Below are 19,017 nucleotides of genomic sequence, written 5' to 3' on the forward strand. Positions count from 1 at the left end.
AAATATTTAGTATTTAAAAATAGTATCTGCGTACTATGTTTTTAAATGTTCACTTCCGTAGTGTAATTGTCAGCACGCTCGGCTACCGTTCTGGAGGTCCCGGGTTCGATTCCCAGGGGGGGTCAAATAAATATAAGTGATTTTTTCACTGTACTATTTATTCTATATTACCCTGGACTGGTACCTGAAGCGGAGGGCTGATCACCTTTCCTTCATGTGTAAACAATCAAGATAACACTGCGTTTGTATTACGCAGTGCCCTATGCACCATTGGGGTGCGGATAATGGTTTTAAAAAAATGTTTTTATATTTCGTAATGGAACGACTCTCTCACACATTTCGATAGGTTTTTTCCACTATATTTTAATGTGAATAATTTCAGACGAAAACAATTATTTTCAGGCTTTGATATTTACTTGTTTGGCATTGATACACACGGTATTTGAAAATGCACAATGCATCGAAACATGTGTCCAAAAGATTTTATGAAAAATTGGTATTTATTTATTTATATATTGAACGGCTAATGCCTTTAACATAATACATATCGCTCACTCCTTTCAAGAACGACATAAATCAAAAATCGTCAATTTTCAGTTGTGCATGTTTTCGGAATGCCCAGAAAATGTACTATATCCCAGCAAAAGCGGCATATTTTAAACTTAATATTTACCCGCTACAGGGCAGAAAGTGTTGTTTTTTGCATTTTGAAGAAAAGGTATTGTTTAATTATTTTTTAAAATATACTAAATATTTTTCAAATGGAGAAAAATCCTTTAGATTTTAACTAAAAAGATCTGTTGCACAGTAAAAAGTTCAATAAGTGGCTTGATATTTATTTTTAATACATTGTGTTATATTTTTGAACTTTAAAAACCTTCTCCTGAAAAATCAAGTTTTTTTTTATGACTTTCTTGAAAGGAGTGAGCGATATATACAATATCTTATATATTTTTTTATTATTAAGATATTGTATAGTAAAACATCAATTAGAATTTGAATATTTTTCTTTTTACCGAGTTTTTTTGTTTACAATATAATACGGTTATAATATAAAATAAGAAAATATACATGTATTATGGTTTTTAAATAAAATTATTAGCAGGATGTACGCTTCAGAATGTTTTTTTTTAAATAAAAAAAGTACATGCATATTTATATTACATATGTACCTACCTACCCACGACCTAAAAAATGGGAACACAAATCCACTGTAATGGTAAATTATGCCACCAGATACTCCTAACACAGTAGACGACTGTCTTGACTGATATTTTATAAACCCTTATAAGCTAGCGCCGCAGGTATACCGCACCCGATAATTTAAAAAAAACTAAAATCATAGGAACGTTAATTTATTATTCGATAATTATGTTATTTCATTTTATGTATGTTTTTCATAAGAAATCGCGAAAAGAAAAACAAATGTGCTGTGTTTTATTTTATACGTAATAATAATATAATACTATAAAATGATGACAGGATAGATATTGAATGTTAGATTTCAAAAATAAAGCCGAGAATTGTGTGTATAAAGATCAAGTTTCATAATATACAAAATACAAAAAAAAAATACAAAACAATTTTTTTTTTATTTTTGTTGATTTTCTTTCTGCCACTTCATATTATTTGATAAATGGTCTACCAGCCACATATCATGAAAAAAAGATACTTATATATAATCATGTATTCATCTGTGCTTTATTAAAAAATGTCTATCAATTTCTGCTTCAAAATTGTTGTAAGACAGATTCGATTAATATATTAATACATTCAAATACAAAAAAACAGATAAGGTTATAATTAAGTTATTATAAAATATATATAGTGATTTTAAAACAATGTTACATTTTAATTATAAAAAGAAAAATCACGCTTCAAATATAAATTATAAATAAAAGAGTGTTTATAGTAAGTGAAAAGGAACAGAAGTTGTTATTTCCTGTCAATATAAAGGAAAGAAAAGGTCAAAAATCGTCGTAATAATTCCAAGTTAGAATGAAACCGGAAGGACGAATTTCAGGCGCAAGACTTTAGCAATCCCGCCCCTGGAAACTTGTTGTATAGCGCTTCCTGTTCGCGCCAGGCGGGGGCCGGGGATAAATCTTGGCTGCATAATGCCAGCTACAAGATACATACAACCTGTCTAGTGTCTGGGGTGGATTCCCGACGAGGGAGAGCAGATGTCGACGAGGCCGCGAGGGTGAATGATGAACTGAGCCACCGTACGCGATTATTTTCAGCAAGAGGCTATTTTTAATCAGAAATATTGGCATATTATTTTGAGAAATAAAAAGACTTTGTGTTTTGATCCACTCACATTTTTATTAACCAACTTGTTTTGGCAACAACCTGTTGCCCTCTTCAGGGTTTAATTTATGACTAATTTCTCAATATGATCCACAATGTTAATGCTTTCAATAGTCAAAACAGAAAAATTGGCATTTCAATGATTTTGTAGTAGTTTTTTTTTTATTTATTTAAGTTTTGTTTGGTAAATACCACTATTTCTTATTATTGCGACACGTGTTTTGATGCATTTTGCCTCATTTTCAAACACGTGTCACTATAGATTTAAAGAAATGTTAAATACGTGTAATGATGTAAATTACAATGAAATGTTACGTTATGCTTGATAAATACCGCTAGTATTTACTAAGTAAAACTTAAATTTAACATTTAACTATAATCTACAAAGAAACAAGTACGACTTATGTGTTTTTTACGCATTTAGTAAAGAAATCTTTTTTTTTTAATTGAATATTTAAAAATAATTTGGACTAATTATTAGATTTTCTTTCAAATGTACTTTTTCCATTAAATATGATCATTATTATTCACTTGTGTTAAAAATTAAGTTATAGTTTGCAGCTATTAATATATGGAATGAACAATATTACAGTGAATTCATTCACACTTATTTTACAAAAATTAAAAATGGATAGATATGGTTGTAATTATACAATACAAATTGACTGCCGAATCAAATAATAAAATTAAAATCAATTTATTTAAAAATAAACTTATTTTTATTTTATTAGTTATAGAAATATATATTGAAAGAATAATATACATATATTTTCTTTAAATATATATTTAATTAATCTTCGGCGAATTTTGCCAATGAACTAAAAAAAGTTTCATCACAGTGTTGCTTTGTTGGTGACTGGAGATTTTTTTGTTTTTTCTGGTTGTTTTTTTAATAAATAAATTTCTTATCGTATTCCCGGTAACAAGCTTTGAGCTTTGTTCTACACACGTTACTGGATGATACGTTCAGTCGTGCCATGATAAAACGGTTGCCTTTTTCGGGTTAAATTGGTTTTAAAATGTCCTCAGTAAATACCCAAGGGACACAACGCGACCATTCACACAACGAAATATACGGGTACACATTTTTATTGTAATTATTTTATATAATTAAGGTCTGTTTCCACTGTCGACGCACTTGGTAGTCTCTGCACGTCAGACAACACGCGATAACGGATCGGAGCTAAATCAAAGTACTAGTACTTCCTTAACTCATTTGCTGTAATGAAACATCCTCTGAGAATCAAATGAGCTATAATAAAGATATATAATAATAGCGGAGGAAATAATTACTTGCTATAATCGTCAAGGGTACAAGTGCTATTTTCGTTAGTATACCATATAGCTATCTTCAGAAATGTAAAAATAATCACGATTTTACTTAATGAACTATGTCTAAGCTATCTTCAGAAATGTAAAAATAATCAGGATTTTACTTAATGAACTATGTCTAAAATTATTTTTTTTATTTTGATTTATTCGAGTAAAAACAGGATTATTCACCCTATGGAAGATATACTAATGTCATATTATTTTTTGACATGTCATCAAAGATGAAGAAGAGTATGGAAGTCTGGTCATTTACGGGGCTGACGACCGTCATAGGTTGGTTTAAGTGATCACTTTACACACGTGTAACATTCACCAATTCTACCCATTATTGACAACCACACTACTCAAACTCTTCTATATATATGAACCAATTTTGAAACATTACTCTTGAATCACTAGAACTTCAGTAGAGACATTTATTAGTGAGATAAAAATGAAAATGACCGGGTCGCAGCCCCGTAAATGCCCAGACTTCCATATTCTTCCTCATCTTTGATGAGATGTCAAAAAGTAATATGAAAATAACTCCTGTAATTGGAGATAATCCAGATTTTGTATACAAGTATTTGGACACACTCAAAATGTTGTAAATATACTAATGTTTATAAGAGGTGTGTCAACAACTGAAAGGAAGCATCTTTGGTTTATATACGAAAGAAGATAGAAGTTTGATCATTCCAGGGTTAAGAACTAGAATTCAGCTGGCTTGAACACGTTCACTTTTCTGCATATTATTGAACATCCGTATTGTATAACTTTTGAAAGATGTAGATACGCACTATTGTTGGATTCCTTTCTTATATTAGTTGTAATTTTAGCTGATACTTCGTCTCAGTTGAGATAAAGTCTCTGTCTCACCTATATCTACAATCTTTTAAAATAATTCCAATGTAAAGTTTAAAAGCAGCACGCTCGGCTACCGTTCTGGAGGTCCCGGGTTCGATTCCCAAGGGGGGTAAAAATAAATATAAGTAATTTTTTCACTGTAATATTTATTCAATATTACCATGGACTGGTACCTGAAGCGGAGGGCTGATCACCTTTCCTTCATGTGTAAAACGATCATGATAACACTGCGTTTATAAGACACAGTGCCCTATGCACCATTGGGGTGCGGATAAGGGTTTTATATTATATTATATATAAAGTTTAAAAACGTACATCTAGATTAAACTTTTATATTTTAAATATCTTATGAGGGCTGTTTTCGAGTGAATTCAAACTGATTCTTAGTCTGTTATGATTAATTATTTCACAACTCAAATTAAAAAAAGCATTTTAATTAAGTGTTTTAAACAAACATCTAAAAAATGATATTCGTTAATTTGTGTCAATTCACAAAAATTTAAATAAAATAAAATGACAAAAGAAAAATGGAAAAGAAAAAAAAAATTACAGAACCATCATTTGAATTTTTTTATCGGATCTCAGCAACAAATTCCAAAGTATCGAGAGCAATTTACCTCTTTGACGGAGGATAATAAATTCTGACTATTAATTTCGTCCAAACGAACCTTGGCAGAACCCAATATTCCGATTTCTGATCGAAATAATATTTTCGACGTAATAAATCGCCACGTCACGCGTCCTTTTAATGTGATTAGTACCTTTTGTTATTTGCACGAAGTGCGGAAAAGGGTTATTTGTGTGTAAAAAATAAATTTACACAGATTGCTGTGGGACAGACGCGTGCTTCGGGCAGTATACGGAATGAGTGCATAATTTAGAAGTTATCAGAGAATGGGTTTGTATTTATAGCGTAGAGAAGCGTGCGTGAGTGACCCCTTAATTGAAAGTCAAGCCAGAGTGTAAAAAAGGCGTCAGACATTAAACATAATTATATAAAATAGGGTTTTCACTTCAAATTGGACGTTAAACAAATCAAAATGGACGTTAACAAATCAAATTGGACGTTTTACAAATCATCTTAAATGTCTAACAAATCAAATTGGACGCTTTACAAATCATCTTAGACGTTTAACTAATCAAATTAGACGTTTAACAAATCAAATTGGACGTTTAACAAAATAATTAAACGTTTAACAAATAAATTTGGACGTTATATTGTATTTTATACAAAGGTAAAATTAATGTTTTTTTTACTATTCATATTTGTACTACATATACCGTCAGTGTAAATACCTGCCCACTTCTTTTATTCTTAAGACTAGCTAGTGCGTTAGTCGTAAGTTGGCAAGCCTGCGGGCGCGCTGTCAGACTGTGCGCGCGATGTGTTCAGACAAGATTTTCAGTACTGCTTATAATCATGAGTACTACTTGGAATATATATTTTTGGATCTATCTTTCTTTATAAAATACTATATAACGATGATTTTGTTTTGTAAAACGTCCAATTTAATTTAGACGGCATCCAATTTGATTTGGTTGGCGTCCACTTAGGTCTGTGAAACGTCCAATTTGAGATGAAAAAACTGTAATATATAATTGTAAGTTTACCAGCAGTTAATATTTTTTTTTTTAATTATTAAGGCGGGCTACTTATTAAATGGCGTGATAAAAATCGTTTCCGCTCTTTAAATTATCAAACATATTTAAAGACCTTTGATAAACAAATTCAGCGGCCTGGGTTTAAAATGTTACTTTGATATGGCCTTTTGATAATATGTACATTATTTATTATGACAAAATGACAAAATATATTCAAACGGTTTTGTTTTTTGCTTGCGGGAATTGAAATGAATATATTAGTTTGAGAGACCACGCACGTCTGGTGAGTCGTGACGACACGCTAGGGGGCCAGTGAGTCCGTTGAACACCACTTATACATACAGTTTGGGGTTAGAAACAAAAAATCTTATTATGTTGGACTCGACCCCTACATCTATGAGTACATCTATACAGCGTTATACGAAGACTAATTCAAGTGCTATTATGATATTGTAAGTCAACCATATACATCCTTTCAACGTCATATATCTAAAAACTTGATTTTTCAGGAGATCGTTTTTAAAGTTTAAAAATATAATAAAATTTATTAAAAATAAATACAAGCCACTTATTGAACTTTTTACTGTGCAACAGATCTTTTTAGGTAAAACCTGAATGTTTTTTCTCCATTTGACAAATATTCAGTATATTTGAAAAAATAATTAAACAATACATTTTATTCAAAATGCAAAAACAACACTTTCTGCCCTGTAGCGGGTCAATATTTAGTTAAAAATATGCCGCTTTTGCTAGGATATAATAATTAATTTGGGCATTCCGAAAACATGCACAACTGAAAATTTACGATTTTTGATATATGACGTTGTTGAAAGGAGTGAGCGATATATAATTCGTCTATTCAAAATCATCGTTACATTTTAGTGTAAAAAAGCTTTCTATGTATTGGTTCATGTCATTTCCAAAACAAATTGCTAAGAAATAACCGCACACATAGAATAAGGGTTAAGAGGAAAAATGGTGTTATGTCGGAGTAGACCCCTATATATTATGCAGCGTTATCCGATGACCAATTCAAGTGCTATAATGATATATTATACTATATAAAAAACATTCAATTGTCATAAATCAGAGTAACATTTTGGTGAAACATCCTTTAGAAATATTGTGTAATATCATTTCAAGAACAATATCCAAGAAACAGCGTATAAACACATAAGAGTTAAGAAGTAAAAAAATCTTACTACATGTCGCTCACTCCTTTCAAGAACGTCATAAATCAAAAAACTTAATTTTTCAGGAGAACGTTTTTAAAGTTTAAAAATATAATACGAAGTATCAAAAATAAATATCAAGCCACTTATTGAACCTTTTTCTGAACAACAGATATTTTTAGGTAAAACCTGAAGGTTTTTTCTCCATTTGAAAAACATTTAGTTTATTTAAAAAAATTATTAAACAATACCTTTTCTTCAAAATGCAAAAACAACACTTTCTGCCCTGTAGCCGGTAAATATCAAGTTAAGAATATGCCGCTTTTGCTGGGATATAGTACATTTTCTGGGCATTCCGAAAACATGCACAACTAAAAATTGACGATTTTTGATTTATGACGTTCTTGAAAGGAGTGAGCGATATGTTGGAGTAAACCCATACATCTTATGCAGCGCTATACGACGACCAATCTACTCGTACTTGCTATAATGATTCAGGATTTTGTATGTAAACCATTCAAAGGGCACAAATTAGCGTTGCATTTTGGTGTAAGATCCTTTCTTAATATTGTTTATGCTAATATCATTTCTATAATAAATTGCTAATAAATTGTGCATAGACAGATAAGGGTTAAGTAAAAAAATGTTCCAATAGACCCCTTCGTCTACATCTCACTCAGCGTTGTACGAAGACCAATCTAAATGCTATTATGATATCGCTCACTCCTTTCAAGAACGTCATAAATCAAAAAACTTGATTTTTCAGGACAACTTTTTTAATGTTTTAAAATATAATACAATGTATTAAAAATAAATATCAAGCCACTTATTGAACTTTTTACTATGCAACAGATCTTTTTAGGTAAAACCTGACGGTTTTTTCTCCATTTGAAAAATATTTATTATATTCAAAAAAATAATTAAGCAATACCTTTTATTCAAAATGCAAAAACAACACTTTTTGCCATGTAGTGGGTAAATATTAAGTTAAAAATATGCCACTTTTGCTGGGATATAGTAAATTTTCTGGGCATTCCGAAAACATGCACAACTGAAAATTGACGATTTTTTTATTTATGACGTTCTTGAAAGGAGTGAGCGATATGTGATATTACATATAAACTCTTCATGGAGCATAAACCAGCGTTACATTTTGATGTAAGAAAGCTTTTTAAGTATTGTTTTATATCATTTAGAAAACAAATTGCATAAAAACTACTCATAGACAGATTATTGTTAGTAAGAATAAAATCTTATGTTGGGAGAGACCCCTTCATTTACATCTCATGCAGCGTTGAACGAAGATCAACCCAAGTGCCGTTATGGTATATGATATATATTTTTTTATTATTTTCCTTTAGTATTTGTACCCTGCTTATTAATACAAGGTAAATTACAAATAAGAGATTTTTACATATTTACTACAGTGTTTTCAACGATATATTGTTTGGAAAAATAAAAAAGATAAAGCAGTGCAGTTCAGCCGCTCTACTCTACCATAATTTGGCTCCATATTAACTTGTACAAGGTAAAATAAACGTATGTACTAGAGAAAATTGAGAGAAGAAGAGATTACATATATATATTATAACAGAAAGTGCGTTTCAACTGCTTTAAACTAAGATTCACTGGCTCCGGGTAAATAAAAGTGCTATACAATACAACTAAATATAGAAAGCCAAATGATTTCTTATGATATTATATACAAACCCTATAACGCGCATAAATCGGCGTTAAATTTCGGTACAAGAAAGCTTTCTTAATATAGTTTTATACCATTTCCTGCACAAATTGCTAAGAAACTGGGCATCGCCGCAGGGTCTGCGCGGTACATGAAATTGTGTACACTCCAGACGGTATAAACAATGGTAGCCGGGACAACACACAATGCAAGTAATTACCCGAGTCCCAGTAAAAACTTCCACAGTTATGTGGAATTGCAATTTAGAATAATGCGGCGGGGGTATTATGCAAAATGCTCTGTGCGGACGCCCACTTCAGAGAAGAGACGCCATTGCATCGGACGAAGCGCATTCCTAACTGCAAATTGGTAATCTTATCCAAGCTTACAGCTTACTTACTATATCAGAGTGTTATGTATTAGTTACTGCTGGAGTGGTGGAGACGTCTGAGTACCCCAGTCATAAATCATGCACTCCAAATGAAATGGATACATAGTTTTTAATTTAAGTTTTACTTATTATTATTATTAGTATTATTTGTTTTTTTTGACATCTCATCAAAGATGAAGAAGGATATGGAAGTCTGGGCATTTACAGGGCCGACGACCGTCATAGGCTTGTTTAAGTGATCACTTCACACACGTGTGACGTTCATCAATTCTACCCATTATTGACAACCACACTACTCAAATTCTTGGAAGTTCTATTATTTATGAACCAATTTGAAAACGTTGTTCTTGACTCACTAGCACTTCACTAGAGACGTCTATTGGTGAGATGAAAAGAAGCTTTTTATTGAGCAGAAACTCTTTTATTTGTATGTGAAGTCCAAATCCTGGATTATAATCACACACATGAAATACGACAGAAAATATCATTTTCATTTTTATTTTTATTAGTGATGTGCTAGTAGTGATTCAAGAACACTATTTCAAAATGGGTTCATATATATAAAACTATCAAGAAGTATGACTGTGTACAACTCTCGATGTAAATATTTAAAATACTAGTAAATGTTGTGGTGCAATTTTTACTAGGAAATTAAATTTTCTCCTAGAGAGGTTCGTTTTTATACTATTTGATCTAAGCTTTGCGTTGGGAGAATTAAAACAAAGTTCCGGAATTCCAGACGCCTTATAGTCGTTTTATGCGCTACGAATATAAAGTTTTAGCTGCAGACAGATGGAAATTTCTCCTCGAGTGGCCGTAATGGGGAAATGGGATTATCAGAAGCAGATTTCTACTTGAGATCGGATAGAAATATTTTATTTTATGGATCGTTTTTTTTTTATCGGAGGAAAATCGATAACCATAAAACGAAAAAGGGAAACGTTCATAAATCAGTTTTTTTGTTGTAGTTGCAATATTGAAAACCAAGAAACATGATCAAGGAAACTTTTTACTAACCTAACGTATCCTTAAAGGCTCACAATATAAAAAAAAAAGCTTTATTAACTTTATAAAATAAAACAACTTTGTTTTAACCACTTTTTATTGGTACACTTTTTTCAACCGGTTTCAGCAAGAACTTTGTCATCATCAGGCTTTATGTACTAATTCTAAAACATTGAAATACTCGTACTTAGATTATAGTTAATTACCCTTCCCTTACGATGCCAAAAACTTCCACGCACTCCGTACATCATATGAATATGTGTGTACATAAACCCTGATGATGACAAGGTTCGAAACGAAACCGGTTGGAAAAAGTGTACCAATAAAAAGTGGTTAAAACAAAGTTGTTTTATTTTATAAAGTTTATAAAATGTACCACAAAGTATCTGCGGAAAACATTCAAGCAAAAGTTTTATTTTTCAAAACAGTTTTATTAGTTTTATATGTTTATATGTCATATAACGTACATAAAGTTTTTTTCTCTCAAACACTGTTAGTATCTATACGCATTAATGAAAGACAGGCGCCGTGTACGAAGTACATATGTGATTTATTTATTATTAAATGGCTCGTCTTGTTAAAGTGATTTCTTTTAAAATGTTAAAATTTTGGTAACAGTGTAAAAAAAAAGCGCTAAGACCATTAAATAAAATACCCTTAAATATAAGCCTCTAATATAATAACAGAGTGAAAATAAATACTCCCATTAAGTTGTTTTAAATTAAAGAAAAAATATTAAAAATACGTAAGAATACTTATCTTAATAAATCAACGAAATTAAATGCACTTTCAGTGAAAAACGTTAAGTCCTGTTTACGCTTACCTGTTCCACAAACCCGTTAATTATATTTAACGCGAGATAAAATGAAAATCATACCGAAGGGACTGAGATAAATCCCTTTTATGAATACTTTATTAAAATAGTCCCGCGTCATCATAGGTACGCAGAAATGCCTGCCTGAAAATAAAAGGAGGATTCCCTGAATATGAGATTCCTTCGGTAGAATGGCATACCTTCGCGCCTCCCTGAAACTCGATATATACCCATTAATTCAAATGCTGGCTCTAAACAATGGCCTAACGTGAAGTTCGTGCTAATTTTCCGTCCATATTCACACCGTAATCGTAAATATTCAGTAATACTGTATTACGTAAAACGCAACGCCGAACGGTCTTAAGCGATACTATTTTATCTTTTTTAAATAAAACTCAGTTTGAATATGAAATATACCACTTAATCCTTTTTTAAATCAGTTAAAGTATTAAATTTAACGCTGTATTTTTTAAAAAATATAACTCGCGTCCAATATTAAATAAACCACATTATTTTTTTCATTTTAAGTATAACTCAGTTCAAATATAAATATTGTCTTGAATGTTTTCCGCAGATACTTTGTGGCACATTTTATAAACTTTATAAAATTAAACAACTTTGTTTTAACCACTTTTTATTTTTAGTACACTTAAACATACCGGTTTCGACAATAACCTTGTCATTATCAGGGTTTATCAAATTCTAAAACATTCAAATACTCATAGTTAATTACACACCGTTACCAAAAACTTCCACACACTCCGTACACCAAGTAAGTAAGTAGGTAAGGTAAGGGAATGTAATTAACTATTGAGTATTTAATTTTTTTTAATGTTTTAGAATTTAATAAACCCTGATGATTGGAAGGTTCTTGTAAAGTGTACTTATAATAAAAAAAGTGGTTAAAACAAAGTTGTTTAATTTTATGAACAAATATAAACAAACCACATTAAGTTTTTTCAAAATAACTCAGTTTAAATATTAAATATCCCACTTTAAATATTGTTTTAAATATAACTTACTTCAATGATTCAATTGTACTATGGAATACTGTAAAATTATATTGCTTTTAAAGTGGAAACTAAAGGTACTAATTTAAATATACAAAAAATTATAACTAATTTTACAATGGATCTAGCCCAGTAGTTCTCAATCAGTTTTTCCTGCGTAAAACGTTAATAAAGACCTCAAACTTGAGTTCCACTTATTGCGTAAATTTTGTTTTATTTTAATAAAACATTTTTACGATTAAAATACAGTTCTAATGACGTGAATGGAACTTTGGCGTATAACATTCACAGACAAAGTAAAATTCGAAAATGAAACGTAGGTAATGTCTCCAATTTTACCAACATAACGAAAAATTTAATATTGTGTTTAGTAACGAAAAAAAAATAGTACCACCTTTATGTAGAAACTTAACCCCTTGTCCTCCTCTATAGTGCAGTGTTAAGCGCACTTGACTACCATGCTAGAGATCCTGGGTTCAATTCCCAATAGGGTTCAAAATAAATGTAAATGATATATCACGAATATTTATTCAATATCACCCGGGACTAATTGATACCTGTAGCGCAGATTTGATCATATTGACATCAAGAAAATATTAATGTAACACTACGTCAATGTGATTCAGTACCCTATGCACCATATGGTGCGGAAAAGGGTTAGAAGAAGTAAAACTTAAACGGAATATGTTTAATTGATAAAATACAAATATTCATTTTTCCAAGTTACGGAGGCGTTCTTGCTGTAAAAAATCAATAAGTGAAATTTCTTTCAACTGAAAATACAAGTCATCGCTAAAATAAATATTGCTTAAATTCAATATACGATGCTTAAATGTTTGTATTTGGTTAGAATGACTTGCGATTTTTTTTATTTCTAACAACGACCAAGAATGAATTCGAAATAAAGAATTGAGAACCTTTTGAGAATATTTTTAAATGCGAAAGAATTACGAAGACTCATGGTCGTATAATTTACTAATAAAATTTATTTGAGTTTTATACCAGAAATACACGTAAACCTTCGTTTTCTTCGTGTAATACTATGTTATGTTTGGTAATAAAGTCGGCCATTAATATCATTGATATATGAAGTATAATAAATGGTTGGATATATAAATTAAAGATAAATAAATCAAGCAGTATTTATTTTTTTGTATAAATATGTATATTTTGTATAAACATGTTTTTACATAGAGAAACAAAAATCCTCTTAATGATCTATAAACCTTTTACATAATAAACAGGTCAATAATAAATGCAATTCCTACCTAAAAAAAAACTCACCTAACCTAACCTAACGGACCCGGCCTACATATGCCAGATGTGACAAATTTGATTAGGCAATCTGACGCTGTACCAGTAAGAAAGTTAACTCAAAAGTTAATTCTAAACCTTGTACATAATAAGCAAAGGAAATAATAAATGCAACTCCCATCTAAAAAAGTGAAGTTAATCTTCGATTTAACTTTGACTATCGCTTTGTCTAAGAATAAACCATTAACGGTGAACATAAAATCACAGTGAAAATGGCGATACACAATTTTGATCTTAAAAACAAACCATTTTCAGTTATCTTCATTCCAAAAAATAAGTACCTACATTAAAAATATCATCGTCAGAAACACGAGATAAAGGGTAAAGACGAGTGTTCGTTCTTATGATCATAAAGTTGACATAAAAAATGTGCGCAGTATCTAGAAATAAAAGCTCAAAGAAGTAGTATTCGTCTAAAGATATCAGCGTTATTCCGTGATAAAGGAAACACTAATATTATTGATGTATTATTAATGTATTATATAAAAGTTTTTCTTTGGAAAGAATCGTAAAAGCTTTCATACATGACATCTTTGCGTCATATAATAATTTACTGTCGACAGTTAATGGCATCAAACTTTTGATGGAAAAGAAAATTAACGACCTTGCATTTTAAACTTTTTCTTAATTTATATTTTACTTGGTTAATACCACTATTTAAAAAAATCTTTTGTGACATGTGTTTGAATATATACCGCATTATCACACACAACATGTAACTCAAAACTCTCACTCAAAACCCTTATCCGCACCCGATGGTGCATAGGGCACTGCATCATATAAACACAGTGTTATCTTGATCGTTAACATATGAAAGAAAGGTGATCAGCCCTCCGCTTGAGGTACCAGTCCAGGGTTATATTGAATAAATATTAGAGTGACAAAATCACCTATATTTATTTGATCCCCCCTGGGAATCGAACCGGGACCTCCAGTACGGTAGCCGAGCGTGCTGACCATTACACTAAGGAGGCGGACAAACATGTGAAGTCTAAATTTTAGAGTAGTGTCTTTGGGACGTTGAAGGATGAAGCTGAAGAAGCTGTTTCTTTTTTTATCAATAATAACCTGTACTTTAGCTTGTTTCTGTAAGTTTTTTGTGTTCTCCTCTAATTTTCTAATTTCGAAAAACATTTAAGCAAATTTGCATTGCACTGTATTTCATTTTTCGTAACGTGTTTTTTATTATTTGTGAACCATAAATAAATCAGTGGGAACATGAACAACAGGGGGAGGCTTTAGTGATTGTTATATTTTCATCAAATTGGGCTGATTTCTGAAGAGCAAGACTGATCACCTTGCCTTCATGTAATCAAGCATCGTATTTTCGATATCCCACCTAAATAAAAACAGTATATTTTTAGAGTTAGGCCTTAGGATTTTTTAACTACAGCATTTTAATTATAATCTGTCACAGTTTAATTTTAAAAATAGCTTGACGTATTTTTCAAATCAAAAGCAAGATGTTATTTTATTAATTTTTTCTAATAAAGAATACTTCTAAGCGATGGACGAAAATAAATTTGAAGTAAATTTGAACTAACAAAGAGTCGAAGTAAAATGACTAAAAGTCAAAGTCAAAAGAGTCGACGTCGATCGGTTTTGATTCATTTTCCGAAGTCAGAATAGAGACATTTTGTTCGTGAGCACGTCCAACTTAGACGAGATATAAAGTAATAAACATTTGCTACGGATTTCTTAAGAATTCAAATAATACTTCAGAAAAGAGCGGGGCGTCAATTTGACTAATTACCGATATTGATTTGAGTTTTATTTGTATAGTCTGATAAGTGAATTGAAAATTTCTGTGATTAAACATAAAGTACGCGTTAATTAAGAAGCTTTACGTTATACTTAAAAACCATTGTTTAAGGGGGAAAGCTTTGTGGTTTAAAAACTTCATCGTTATATGCAATATCAATTAAAAATTGTTTGAATTGTTGTTGTTTTTTTTAAATAATATATTACCTTGTTGTCCGCCTCCGTAGTGTAATGGTCAGCACGCTCGGCTACCGTTCTGGAGGTCCCGGGTTCGATTCCCAAGGGGGGTAAAAATAAATATAAGTGATTTTTTCACTGTAATATTTATTCAATATTACTATGGACTGGTGCCTGAAGCGGAGGGCTGATCACCTTTCCTTCATGTGTAAAACGATCATGATAACACTGCGTTTATAAGACACAGTGCCCTATGCACCATTGGGGTGCGGATAAGGGTTTTATTATTATTATTATTATATTACCTTACAGTAGAGATAGACAAAACAATTATTGAAAAAAAAACCGTTGCAATCATCACAAAAAAAACATTAAAAAGTGATTCGAAAAACAGTTTTCGAAATAACAGTTTCGAATCGAGCAACTGTATAATTAATGCGACAAGATACGAGTACTAGCAGAGTTTCAGAAAGAAAAGGAGTCAAATAAGTAATTGACTGTTTCAAAAAACTAATCAAACTGTTTCAAGAAATAAACTTTTATTGTGAGTCACAATAAAGTAAGCAATTTGACAAATTTTACCCTCTTTTTTAAATTGACTTGTCTGGTTTTTTTTATATTTTTTTTAGTCAACTCAATTTTTTGTTGCACAGTGTATAAAATGATTACTTTAACCACCAAATGACAGATAATAAGCCCAGTATATACATGACTAACCTTTTTATTTTCCCTTTTGACCAACTTCTTAATCTATATTATTTTTTGACATCTCATCAAAGATGAAGAAGAATATGGAAGACTAAGCATTTACGGGGCTGACGACCGTCATAGGCTGGTTTAAGTGATCACTTTACACGTGTAACATTCACAAATTCTTCCCATTGTTGACAACCACACTACTCAAAATCTTGGAAGTTCTATATGTATGAACCAATTCAGAAACATTGTTATTGAATCACTAAAACTTCACTAGAGACATCTATTGGTGAGATGAAAAGAAGCTTTATATTGAGCAGAATCTCTTTTTTTAGTGTGTGAGTCCCAAATCCTGGATTATAATCACACATATGAGAAACGCCAGAAAATATCATTTTTATCATTTTGGCATATAATTTGACCAGATAATTTATTTACAACATTTTGAGTGTGTCCAAATACTTGTTCACAAATCTGGATTATCTCCAATTATAGGAGTATTTTTCATATTATTTTTTGACATCTCATCGAAGATGATGAGATGTCAAAAAATAATATGAAAAATATAACGGTTCCAAAATGACAAATTGAAATGGATTATCCGACATGCATATTTACAAACTGAAGCGAGCTTCATATTCCCGGAATGGATTTCATCAATTCTCTGCAGTGCATCCCTAACAAAGTTATTGGTGAGATGAAAATAAGCTTTTTATTAAGCAGAAACTCTTATATCAGTATGTGAAATTTTTTTGTAAATCAAATATGTATTATATGTATGTAGTAATAAATTAATGCTTACCTTATCAACGCTGGGGCCTCCTTCAGTCACCGATCGGACGAGAACCGGTTTTTCAGACCCAGCCACGAATCCGAAACCCAATTCTTGATCCCTCAAAAGCACCACAGACCGCGGAATAGGAGCTTCAATCTCCTCACAGGTCCCTGGGACCTCATATGTCGTCGTCTTGTTCACGTGACTAGAAACAAGAAAAAAATGTAATTATAAAATAAAACAATAAACAAGTGGTCAGGTTAGGAGTCGTAATAATCGGCGGGTATGTATGAGGAGATGCATGAACGTGGAAGAGGCGAAGAATGTTTGCAAGGACAGAGTGGACGCTCTATTCTCTCTGCCTACCCCTTCGGGGAAGCGGCGTGATAGTTATTTAGTTAGTTTTACAAAAGTTTAGATTTTTTCATCTGTAACTTTGTTGCCATCGACACAAAAATTATATGGAACCTTTATTTCCTTGCAAAGACAGAGTGGTGTAGCGTTCTATTCTCTCTGCCTACCCCTGCGGGGAAGCGGCGTGATGGTTAGTTAGTTATTTAGTTCTACAATAAACATCGACGTTATATTTTATTCATTTATTTATTTATTTTTCAATACATATTACATACATAAGTCATATATATAATATTCCCGATGAGTAATTTCTATTTCTCATTTTGGGACATGGGATTAAGGTTAACAAGACTGGAACACAAATAATAAAGTAACAAAAAAGATTTTTTTAAATAACCAAAACTAATACATGGCAAAATATAAAAACAATATAAAAACAACACGTATAATAAATAGGCATAAGAAGCATATTTAAAATAAACAAATGAGAAAATATAAAAAAAAACATAACGTAAAAACAAAATAAGAAAATATGACTAAACACTGCATATACCATATATCTTTTCATAAAGCAATTATTTTGCAGCCGATCTTCATGTTGGGGTTTTTCCATATACATATAATTTTCCAAGCATCCTGAGAAGACTGCATCCTTGTTTACTTGCCCCACTACTTCATATTGCAGATCCGTTTGATCACACTGGTTTATACCCAGATACTTAAACTTTTCCACCTGTTCTACTAAAACGCCACCCACAGTCACGTTACATCCCACCGGGATCCAAGAGAACATCTTGCTATTAGCCTTAACACGTGTGCAACCCATCATGATATATGGGATCGAATGCAGAGACACTGCAGTAACAAAAAACGCGCTAAGAGTGTCAGAAATTAAGACTCTATTGAGCATATCTGGCAAGAGTATATGTGATAGAATAAGGAACACCAGGATAAGAGAAATATGCGATATTATTTTTTGACATCTCATCAAAGATGAAGAAGAATATGGTAGTCTGGGCATTTACGGGGCTGGCATAAAAATAATATGAAAATTACTCCTGTAATTGGAGATAATCCAGATTTTGTGAACAAGTATTTGGATACACTCAAAATGTTGTAGAAATATGCGAGATCCAAGAGGTCGTTAGATGGGAAAGAAAATGAAAAAACAATGGTACTCGCACGCAAAACCATCCAGACTCCCCCATATTGTACTGCACGGCCAACACCAAGGTAGACGACTACCGGGTAGACTGCCAAAGAGATGGACTTGATAGCCGAGAATTAACATCGCAGGAGGTTACTCCCTAAGTTGTTAACTTGTTGAATGCTTACTCTGTCCGTCTCGGAACTTTAAGAGGTGAAAATGCTAATTGACAAAATATATAAAGTTTTGCGCATATTACTGGTATGTTTTAAATATATGGCACTGCCATTGACTGAAAAAGCCCTTAATATAGATGTTGTTACTGTCATAAATGCAACATATTATATTGTATATGTCGAAATTTCAAAGCAACCCGTGAATATCATAAGATTTTTAACAAATTAAATTTTATATATTATTTTTTGACATCTCATCAAAGCTGAAGAAGAATATGGAAGTCTGGGCATTAACGGGGCTGACGACCGTCATCGGCTGGTTTTGCGTTAATGCCCAGACTTCCATATTCATCTTCATCTTAGATGAGATGTCAAAAAATAATATAAAAATTCTTTCCACAATTGGAGATAATCCAGATTTGTGAACACGTATTTGGACACACTCAAAATGTTG

The 19,017-nt window shown here is 31.5% G+C and overlaps 1 protein-coding gene across 1 annotated transcript in view; it reads right to left on the reverse strand.

Annotated features, from left to right (window-relative positions):
* The window catches only part of LOC148300742 (uncharacterized), a gene marked incomplete at its 5' end in the record, with an annotated part of 53,199 nt that overhangs the window by 30,949 nt on the left and 3,233 nt on the right, over positions 1 to 19,017 (reverse strand). Inside the window, one exon of the mRNA XM_088274383.1 lies at positions 16,914 to 17,091. Within this exon, the coding sequence (XP_088130509.1) occupies positions 16,914 to 17,091 (178 nt within the window). The remainder of the gene's footprint in view (positions 1 to 16,913; positions 17,092 to 19,017) is intronic.

This window comes from Brachycentrus maculatus, unplaced genomic scaffold (assembly GCF_059751285.1).
Source record: "Brachycentrus maculatus isolate JH-2025_06_01 unplaced genomic scaffold, ASM5975128v1 h1tg000660l, whole genome shotgun sequence".
NCBI classification, from domain to species: Eukaryota; Metazoa; Arthropoda; class Insecta; order Trichoptera; family Brachycentridae; genus Brachycentrus; species Brachycentrus maculatus.